Source organism: Carettochelys insculpta, chromosome 27, assembly GCF_033958435.1.
Source record: "Carettochelys insculpta isolate YL-2023 chromosome 27, ASM3395843v1, whole genome shotgun sequence".
Lineage (NCBI taxonomy): Eukaryota > Metazoa > Chordata > Testudines > Carettochelyidae > Carettochelys > Carettochelys insculpta.
Genome location: NC_134163.1, coordinates 4266858 through 4277864, shown reverse-complemented (window position 1 = coordinate 4277864; position 11007 = coordinate 4266858). Strand labels below are relative to the sequence as shown.

Here is an 11007-nt window from a genome sequence, read left to right as displayed (position 1 = left end):
ATACACAACCATCCCCCAGCCCCAACTGCTCTGCTTCCCACCCCAGCCCCTCACTGCACCCCTGCCCCCCATACACAACCATCCCCCAGCCCCACCTGCTCTGCGTCCCACCCCAGCCCCTCACTGCACCCCTGCCCCCCAATACACAACCATCCCCCAGCCCCACCTGCTCTCCGTCCCAACCCAGCCGCTAACTGCACCCCTGCCCCCCAATACACAACCATCCCCCAGCCCCACCTGCTCTGCGTCCCACCCAGCCACTAACTGCACCCCTGCCCCCCAATACACAACCATCCCCCAGCCCCACCTGCTCTGCTTCCCACCCCAGCCCCTCACTGCACCCCTGTCCCCCCATATACAGCCATCCCCCAGGCCCACCTGCTCTGCATCCCACCTCAGCCCCTCACTGCACCCCTGCCCCCCCATACAGAGCCATCCCCCAGCCCCACCTGCTCTGCGTCCCACCTCAGCCCCTTGCTGCACCCCTGTCCCCCCATATACAGCCATCCCCCAGGCCCACCTGCTCTGCATCCCACCTCAGCCCCTCACTGCACCCCTGCCCCCCCATACACAACCATCCCCCAGCCCCACCTGCTCTGCTTCCCACCCCAGCCCCTCACTGCACCCCTGTCCCCCCATATACAGCCATCCCCCGGGCCCACCTGCTCTGCATCCCACCTCAGCCCCTCACTGCACCCCTGCCCCCCATATACAGCCATCCCCCAGCCCCACCTGCTCTGCGTCCCACCTCATCCCCTCACTGCACCCCTGCCCCCCCATACACAACCATCCCCCAGCCCCACCTGCTCTGCGTCCCACCCCAGCCCCTCACTGCCCCCCTGCCTGCCACACACAGCCATCCCCCAGCCCCACCTGCTCTGCGTCCCACCTCAGCCCCTCACTGAACCCCTGCCCCTCATACACAGCCATCCCCCAGCCCCACCTGCTCCGCGTCCCACCCCAGTCCCTCACTGCATCCCTCCCCCCCATACACAGCCATCCCCCAGCCCCACCTGCTCTGCGTCCCACCTCAGGCCCTCATTGCACCCCTGCCCCCCCATATACAGCCATCCCCCAGCCCCACCTGCTCTACGTCCCACCGCAGCCCCTCACTGCACCCCTGTCCCCCATAAACAACCTTCCCCCAGGCCCACCTGCTCTGTGCCACACCCCAGCCCCTCACTGCCCCCCTGCCCCCCATACACAGCCATCCCCCAGCCCCACCTGCTCTGCGTCCCACCTCAGGCCCTCATTGCACCCCTGCCCCCCAATATACAGCCATCCCCCAGCCCCACCTGCTCTACGTCCCACCCCAGCCCCTCACTGCACCCCTGTCCCCCATAAAAAACCATCCCTCAGGCCCACCTGCTCTGTGCCACACCCCAGCCCCTCACTGCACCCCTGCCCCCCCATACAAAACCATCCCCCAGCCCCACCTGCTCTGCGTCCCACCCAAGCCCCTCACTGCACCCCTGCCCCCCCATACACAACCATCCCCCAGCCCCACCTGCTCTGCGTCCCACCCCAGCCCCTCACTGCACCCCTGCCCCTCCATACACAGCCATCCCCCAGGCCCACCTGCTCTGCATCCCACCTCAGCCCCTCACTGCACACTGCCCCCCCATACACAGCCATCCCCCAGCCCCACCTGCTCTGCGTCCCACCCCAGCCCCTCACTGCACCCCTGCCCCCCCATACACAACCATCCCCCAGCCCCACCTGCTCTGCGTCCCACCCCAGCCCCTCACTGCACCCCTCCCCCCCCATACACAGCCATCCCCCAGCCCCACCTGCTCTACGTCCCACCGCAGCCCCTCCCTGCACCCCTGCCCCCCCATACACAGCCATCCATTGCTTGCCACAGTGTCTTGGTTCCACTTGTGTAAATTAGAGCATTCCCAAGTGGTTTGGTGTGGGGGAGTGCTCACTTCACTCACCCAGATGGAGTGATATCTTTGATGGCAGCTTCCTTCTTCAGGAGCATTGGCAAGGTGGCTGGTCCCTCAGAGGTTCATGTGGTACCATAAGGTCGGGGGCGGGGCAGAGCGGGGCGGGCGGGGGCGGGGGGGCGGCTTTCAATCTTTTCCATCCATGTGTGGAACATTTTGTCTGATTTGCGAATTTTTACTAGTGTGGGAAATTAGCCATTTGACCCATTTCCCAGGAATCATGGTAAGCTCTGGCTCTTTCTCTCCAAACTCTGGTCTAGGCAGTGTTTGGGGCAAGCCTCTGGCTGGTGCTGGGCAGGAGGTTGTTGTAGGCCCTTCTACCTTGTAATCTGTGACTGAAAGTAGGTTTGCTAAAGATATCTGTGTTGTAGCCAATCGAGACAGGGAATGTGATTAGGCTACTTTCTATTGATTCCAAGGTACAGTGGCTTACGAATTTAAATGCAAGGTTCTTTTCAGGTCAAGGTACACCTGGGACAATAGTTCTTAAATCAGGACCCCAACTGAGCATGTGATGCTCTTAACCAGTCAACAGTTTATTTAATTCACCCAGAAACACACAAGTATACAATCAACAGCTCGTCAACCAAGTGTAGACACAACCAGTGTTCTTAGGCATTTACTGAACATATAAATATAATCTTGCAAGCAATTGTCATAGACTAGGGTTGAGGCTCAGCAGTTTTACCAAGGAACAATGCAAATCACCAAGTGTTCTCATTCCATAGGACTATCTTTAACCAACAATTCTGTAGTGTTTCCAATACACTGAATACACTCCTAGCGCCTCTCAAGGAGTAAGGATGCACTTGTTTTAAAGGCACCTCGAAGAATGTGGTCCCTGCTATTTGGATGGATTGATATGAAAGGGGCAAGTCTAAAATACCAAAAGTAATTGCTTAAAGTTGCAGTTTAACCCTTCTTATTTCAGTCTCCTCGGCCTGGGGAGGCGCACGCATATGCACAGTAGCTAGTTAACATTCCCAGTCTGGTTACCTGAAATACACAGACCTAGTGAGCAAATGCAAACCTGCCATTATTCGTCTTCTACAACAGTGGCAGAATCTTTGAAACGGTCTCTCCGCACTTCTTCATAACCCTGGGATGGGGATCGCTGCCGCACGGCTGCTTCAAACTCTGCACTCTAAATCTTAGTTATGGCGCCAGTCACCTTGGCTTTAGAGCTGTGAGCCTGAATGAACACCATCATCTCCACATGGGGAGTCATCAGACGTTCAAAACTCATCACCACCCCATGAGCCTGAACACAAAGAGTAGCTTGTTATTGGGCTCAGCAAGCTCTGAGGTCCCCTGAATCCAGGCCTCTCTGGAAGGTGTCAGTTGAATGCTTTTCCTTCTGAATTGCTCTCAACCTTCAGCCATGTTTGTTACTTCCATCAGTGGCCAGTAGATGGTGATGGCCTATAACAAAGTCTTCAGGGCTCCTTTTACTTGTCTGTCGGGTGTTTTGTAATTTCATGGACTATATGTCAGTATTAAACATGACTTTGAATTGCCCCCCTGCCATTTAAGCAATTTCTCTTAATATTCCAAAGCTATACCTTGGTTCAGTGCTTGTACCATTCAATACTTGATGATCTAAATGTCCCCATCTAGTCCTATGCAGTATTGTTATCTCTTCTCATGCCGTACGATGGATACTTCTCGAGCGGAACATTCATTCACAAAGACAACAAAATCCCTCCTAGTTTTCTAAATCTAGAGGACCAGGGCCATTTCCTGTTCGATTATATCTAACACACTGCACATCTTTCAGGGCTTTTCATAGGACATGAGACATTACACTGGAGGAACAAGACAGATTATTCACATAGAAAGATGAAGTTCTGACTTATAAGGCAAACGACTGTTGAGTCTGGGGAAAGGGTGAGCAGTTTGGATTTGGAGAAATAAGAAGTGGCCCCATTTGACTGGCAGGTTTCACAAGTTATTTCTCATTGGTTTAACACCTTCCCTATGCACTCCTGGTCCTTGATTCACACCAAGGACATGTTCCAGCCTGACACTGGCTTTTCTAGGGGGAGCAGTGTCACTGCACCTGTGATTCACCAGCTCACTCCAAGTGGGATTACAAGAAGGCACCTGAGGCCTCAAGAGCAACCTGGTGAGTCAAGAAAGGATTGGCCAGAGTGGGAGTGGGACCAGAATGCAGCAGAGAATTGCTGCCAGGATTCAGGGGGCCAGAGGAGGTGCCTAGGTGAGAGAGCAGCAAGAGGGGTTTGCTGGATGACAGCCCCATGCCATAGGCCTGGGGCCAGAGAAGAGCAGTGGGACGTACCTGGTGGCTCTAAGCCAGCGTGCGGGAACCAAGGCTGGAGGCAGGACAGCAGAGAGCAGAAGCCGAGAGCTGGTACCCAGGCAACCAGCACCAGGGCCAAGGGAGTGAGGGCTGCAGAGAGGCTCAGAGTTTGCCTTTCCTGGGGACTGTGTAGTTTGACCTTTGCTAAATAAATTTGTGCTCCCCAGACATGATGTCCACCTGCTGGGACAGGCCCACTGCTCCTCAGCACCTTGTACTCAAGGAGGAAGCTAATGGTTTGGAAGCTACACGGGGGCAGTTGGCTGCATTTAGTCAGAAGGGAGGCCAGAGAGCAATAGCTGGGATTAAGGTATGGTCAAGGCATCGGATACCTACTGCATCCATTTACTAAGTGAGCCAGATCTCCCACTACTGGTGACCTGTCTTCTCCAGCATTTATCACTCCTCAGTGCTTCGCACATCTGCAAACTTCACCCATGGTGGTTCTCTGGTTCCTTACAGGTCATTGATAAAAAAGTTTGACAGAGGAGGGCCAAGAACTGGGAACAACTGGGAACACACCTGCTCAGTGATGAGCCCCTGTTTTCAGTTACATTTTGAGGCCTGTCGGTCAGCCAGTCTGTAATGCATTTAAAGTGTGCCACATTAATCTGATATTCTTCTCATTTTTAATCAGAGTTTTGTGCAGTATCAATCAAAGTTGTAATTTCATCAAAGAAAATATCACATTAGTTTGGCAGGGTCTGTTTTCCATTGAGCCATGCTGAATGGCACTAATTACATTAATGCCAGTTCTTCATTAGCTGTTTCATTACTTTGTATTTTTTAGGATCAATGACACACTGACAGGCCAATAATTTTCCAACTTGTCTCATTTACGTTTTTAAATATATGCACATTCACTTCTTCTGGCCCTGTGGAATTTTCAAGTCTCCCCAGACACAGTGAAAATCAAAACTGATAGTCCAGCAAGCTTCTCAGTCAGCTCTTTTAAAACTCTTGGACTTAAATTACCAGACCCGCTGATTTAAAAATGTCTAGTTTTAACATCCTCCTGAATTACTGTTGGAACAGAAAGCATTTCTTCTTCTACTACCTCTTCATCTGTCTACATCCTCTGGCTTTTCCCAGATACAGAAGTATTGAACAATACATGGCCATCTCTGCAGTTGTACTGATAATTGAACCATTTACCAATACCCTTGTAAGGCTTCTTATTGTTCCTTGCATGAGGGCACAGAACCGATTTGACTCACACTACGGGAGGTGGTGGTACACAGGGCTGGCTCATGGGGATTCATAGGGCAAGCTCTGGTTCACATGCAGCGGCAGGGGTGGGGTGGGGGCTGGGGCTTGCTCACACAGGAAGCGTGGCTGGCTCTGGCTCCTGTGGGAGGATGTGCAGTGCAGGGGGTCGGTGGTGCTTGTTCTCAGGGACACAGTGTAGCTATGACAAGAAGCAGAGAAGGGAGGCAGCTGGGCTGGGCACGTTTAACCAAGGTGCAGTTTTATTTCTGGGACAGCGACAGGGCCCTGCCCAAGGGGAGGAGCAGCTGCCCTGGGGCACGGTGATTTAAAGGGACCCGGGGCTCCTAGCCAGAGCCCCAAGCAGCACACTCCAGGCTCCCCTGAAGGGCTGACAGGAGAGGCTAGCCGCAGCCCCGCCCCTTCTGCCAGAAGCCCCAGGCCCTTGAGCACAGAGCTAGGCCCCCTCTACCGCGCCCAGGAGAGCACTAAGTCTCTCTGCAGCCCTGGGAGGAGGTTCTGCTCTCCCCGGGCACAGCCCCTCAGCCATACGTCCTCTCCCCAAGCCTCCCACCAGCCCACGCCTAGAACCCCAGCGCAGGGCTCAGGGTTGCAGGCCCCATCCTATCAAGGGCTTGGGGGTGGCAATGGGGCAGCACCAGTAAGAAGCTGAAGTAGGGGGTGGAGGGCAGGGGACTTAGAGCAGGGGCTTGGGAGGTGCGAGGAGGAAGGGATAGGCTGGTTGGGGGGCAGTGAGGGAGGAGGTGCCACAGGATCCTGGCTGCCAGCCCCATACGGCGGCTGGGGGCTCAGCTGCCAGCCCTGGGTCCTGCCTGCTGCCCTGCAGACCTGGGGCTCTGATGCTTGTGCCAGGCCCAGACGGGGTTTTGCTCTCGGCTGGAGATGAGTGGTGGGCATGGGGAGACGGATTTTAGCTCCCCCCCCCAACTCTTCAATGTGTCCAACGCCACTGACTGGAGCCCAGAGGAGAGTGCAGGCCTCCTGCAGCACCCCAGCAGCCCTGTCGCCTGCCTGCGGCTCAGCCCACTCCGCCTGGCCACCAGCGCTGTGTGGCAGCAGAGCCGCAGGAGCTCGGGGGAGCCCCGGGGGCAGCACCCTCTGCAGCGCAGCGCCTGGCACAGCCAGCTCCTTCCCTCACACACACCGCGCTGCTTGCCCCTCTGCCCACGGCCAGCTGCAGCGGCTGACTTGCCCTGGAAGGCTGCCTGGCTCTGCGACCGTGGCCGGGAGATGTCACCACAGCTGGTGGATCACTTGTGAGGGGCAAGCGATACCCCTCCCCACTCCAGAGCCAGCCCCCCGGCACTGTGCCACAGGCAGACCTGCAAAAGGGCACCAGGAGCAGGCTCAGACGGGTTGGTGTGGGCTCACCAGGGTGCGCTATTCCTGCCTGTCACTACAGCCCCCAGGGCGCAGGGGCTGAGCTTCCTGGTGACCCACGGCCACAGCTGTCGTCAGCTGCAGGGCCAAGGCATGTCCTCCAGCCAGGGCAGCACACACTGCTCAGGCAGACCTACACTAGGGGCAAGTCACACTAAGACATGCACACTCGCTACGAGCCTAGGAGCCCAGGTACCTCAGGGCAACTTTCCGAAGGGCCAATTTACCGTGGCCCCACAAGACTCGAACCCTGCCTGATCGGCCTCCGGTGCACAGAGCTGCCTGTAACTCAGTGCCCTCAGGCTCTCTGCAGGGCCTAGGCGGGGAGCCCTCAAGAAACAGGGCCCCTTGCATGTGGGGCAGCAGCTGCCTGGGGACCGGCAGACCAAAGGGAAAGTCACAGAACCCAGCACTGGAGGTGTCTATAACAGCCCCCGCTCCCAGACACAACCCCCCAGCCCTGCCCCAGGCGACACCAGTAACTGCAGGAGCTGGCTGGCAGCAGGAGCCGTGGGCTGTGTCTGGAATGTAGCCACCGAGCCCTGACCCCCCCGAGAAACCTGACCTGCAACACCCCAGCCCCACCCAGGCCCAGGCCCATGCCCATGCCCATAGCACACAACACTGGGAAGCACAATTCAGTGCTTTTGCGGGGGGTCTGATGACTTGCCCTGCCCCAGACACCCCCTTACTGGATCCCCCCAGATATCCAAGCCACGCAGTGCTGCAGCCTCGGGGCGACTGGAGACCTGCCGGATACAAGACAAAGCCAGGCAGGCCCTGCTGTGCCACGGGCAGGGTAGGGGTGGGGCAGGCCAGCTCTCCTGGAGCGGAGCAGGACGAAGGTGGGGTCCTGCGCTCCTGGCCCTGCTACACCAGCGCGTAGTCAAACTGGCCCCTCTCCAGGCCCTCCTTGTGGTCAGTCCAGGAGGAGGCGGGCATGCGGCTGTAGGGGTCCAGCAGGATGCGGAAGCAGCGCACCATGAGCATCACCAAGAAGACCAGGAGGAAGATGACGAAGGCGAAGACCGTCTTCTGCTCAGCGTCCATGCCCAGGCCCCCGGCGGGCGGCTCTGCCAGGGAGGGCGAGAGCAGCTCATAATCCAGCGTCGAGGCATCATTCATTGCAGTGCCGGAGCACGCCCGCCACGCAGGGAGCTGGGCCAGGGTGCAGGCTGGTCACTTGGCACCCATCCTCCCAGCCTAGCACACAGGCAGCCACCGTGGACCTGCTCAGCCTACGCTCAGCAGCCCAGGACTAGTCCATGGCTGGGGCCCTGCACTCACTCCCCACTGCAGCTGCCCAGCTCCGGCTCAGCGCTCCTGAAAGGGAAGGAGAAGGGCATGAGGCTGCTGGCTGAAGGGAGCTCACATGTCCCGCTAGCCCAGGGCTACTCCTGACCCTCTGCCCCAGCCGCTGCCCCACCCCGGGGAACGGGCCCTCAGCCTGAGCCACCAGCTTTTGCAAGTAACGTCTCTCCGATGCTGGCAGAGTCGCGTCCCCGGGAGCCCAGGGAGTGCTCCAGGACCCTGCCCGGCCTGCCATGCCCCAGCACTTCTGCTGTTTGCTCTCCTCCACTGCCAAGTGCACCTGGTCCTGCAGGGCTCAGGGAGCGGTGCTGGCTCCCCCGCGGGAGACGGGGCCCTCCCCTGGGAAGCCTCAGAGGGGTCACTATGCCACTATTTCCTTTCACCAACTCCCTTTACTCCACCTGCCCGCCACACTCCAACCCTCCTCTCTCCAGCCACCCATCCCTCCCCCATACTCTCACCTGATCCTGTCCATTCCTCTCCAGCTCCCTAGCCGCTCCTTCCACCCATCCCTTGCTCACGCAGCCCCTGCGTCTTCCCCATTCCCCGAGTGAGCCGCACCGCAGGCCTCCGCCATCAAAGCCATTCCACTGCCGCAGCTGACAACATGAAACTGGTTCATTGGCAAACCATCGAGGTGCCCAGAGCACCTTAGAGACCAACACATTTACGTGGGCCTGAGCGTTTGTGGGGAAAGCCCACTTTGCCAGAGGCATGGAGATGAATCCACGCACCTGACAAAGACCTACCACACACCCCCACACTTACCACCCTGCTGGGAGGGTCCCTGGGAAGCAGCGCCCCATGGGGGCTCTCAAGAGGTAAGCAGGACAGTCTCCTGCCTCTCGGTTCAGCTCTGTTCTGGCCCATCCGCCCGCCTGCTCGCTCTCTGCCCCTTGGGCAGCCTGCAATGGGGCGAGCACTAGCTTCTCCCAGCAGGGCCCTGTGGGCGACACTGACCCGGCCCTTTCCAGAGGGCTCCGGGCACAGGTGCAGCATGGGGAGAGCTGCACACGCACCCTACCCCCATCACAGCAGAGCCAGCTGCTTGCCACAGACACTGCAGCCCCCCCGGCCATGTCAGGCTGAGGGGAGGGGGCTGAGCTGCAGAGCTCTCCAGCGCCGGGGTGTGGAGGGCCGCCAAGTGTCGCATCAGTCTCTCAAACGCAACCATGGAGCTACCGAGCGCTCCGCAGCAGGCGAGGCTGTGACAGGAACACCTCCCCCACAACGTGTCAGCCCTGGGACCAGTCCCCCTTCCCAGAGCCAGCGCTGAACCAGACCTCACAGGCCCAGGCCTCTAGCTCCACTCCCAGCCTGGCTGACTGCAGGCAGCTCAGCAGTACATGCGCCGAGCCCACCGCTGCACCTGCCAAGCCGACAGAGCCCAGACGCTGGCTGGAACGTGGAGACCGCCCTGCTGGCACTGCAGCCTGCTGAGTTCCCAGCGGTGCCCCCAGTCTGCCTGATCCCAGGGGTCCGCGCAGAAGGCCAGCACCCCAGGTGCTCGGTGCTGAGCCCTGCCTAACACACCAGGCCAGAGAGGCCAGCACAGGCCCAGGCCCTCAGGGAGCTGATCACAACGATGGGTTCCAAGCAGCACGCAGACAAAGGCGCATTGGGCCTGGGCCAGGAAGCAGCACCCGCACCCCAGAGCCTGTCCTGCTTGCAGGGCTGTCATCAGCCCTGACAGCAGCAACTGTGCCCTTGGCTGGGCCAGTCTCACTGCTCCGCTCCCCTTCACAGCCACACAGTCCCAGCCCAGCCCGTCTTGTCACACCACCTGCCCTGCCCAGCTCCACCCTCGGCTCCAGGCTAGATGGGCTCTCAGGCTCTGCGTCCTGACCCCAACCCTCCACTGTGCTGTCCAGCCAGGTCCCCGCAGCACAGCCTGCAGGAGCTCAGAGAACCTCCTGCCGTGACAGTCCCAGCCCTGGGCTCTCGCCTGTCCCCTGCGCACAGGGCTCGGGTGGGTCCATGCGGCACCAGGTGACTGGGGGAACCCTCTGAGAGGCATCTCCAGACTCATCTGGCCCCGTCACCAGGAGCGTCCCTGGGGCACTGGCTGCAGCAAGCCATCGTGCCCATACAGGCTGTGGAGCCCCACAGGTTGGAGGATGGTATGGGACAGGCTGCCAAAGAAGGACCCCCTGCCCCCATGCAAGCCCTCCTGCATTCCCACCCTCCCCTCCCTTGCCTCTTGTCAGCTCTGGCTGGCATTTAGCCACCACCAGCAGGGCCTGTACTCTGGGGGGTAGGGGAGGCTGTGCAACACCCCCAGGCTCCAAGTGCCTGTCTGCAGCCTCTGGCCGTGCCCCTGCTGTGTGCACTGGGGTGTAGGGTCAGCACCCCAGGCCCAGCACTCATCAGGGCATAGGAGAGACCAGTCAAGTTGTGTTCCTTAGCGACCCATTTTCAACCACAGCGCCGGAGCCACAGCTGCTAGTGCCCTGTGTGCCCCACACATGCAGCCTCCAGCCCCAGCCAGCAGCCCAACCGTGGAGTAGCTACTGGTTTCCCTGCAGACACAGGCTCAGTGGGCAAAGCCCTGCAGAATAAGCCTGCCCTTAGCCCCTGCTCAGTACAGTGCAGGGTGGGGAAGGAGCCCAGGCAAGTTCCATGACTGACTGTGGCGTGACAGAAAGCGGCTCCAAGCATCAGCTTTGGAGACCAGAGCCCTATGTGCATGGGTCAGCTCCCATTAGCTGGGAGTACCTACAGTGTAACCACAGCAGCATGAGAAGCAGAGAGCTGTGGGTACTACCTGGGGCAACCCAAGCAGCCGTTAGTCCTTTATTTGCACACTAGCGGCAGGGAAGA

At 58.9% G+C, this 11007-nt stretch overlaps 1 protein-coding gene across 1 annotated transcript in view; it reads right to left on the bottom strand.

Annotated features, from left to right (window-relative positions):
- Window positions 1-2470: 2470 nt before the first annotated feature.
- The window catches only part of CTXN1 (cortexin 1), a 47911-nt gene continuing 39374 nt past the window's right edge, over window positions 2471-11007 (bottom strand). Inside the window, exon 2 of the mRNA XM_074978293.1 lies at window positions 2471-8199. Coding sequence (XP_074834394.1) covers window positions 7747-8001 — 255 coding nt within the window. The 5' untranslated portion in view covers window positions 8002-8199 and the 3' untranslated portion in view covers window positions 2471-7746. The remainder of the gene's footprint in view (window positions 8200-11007) is intronic.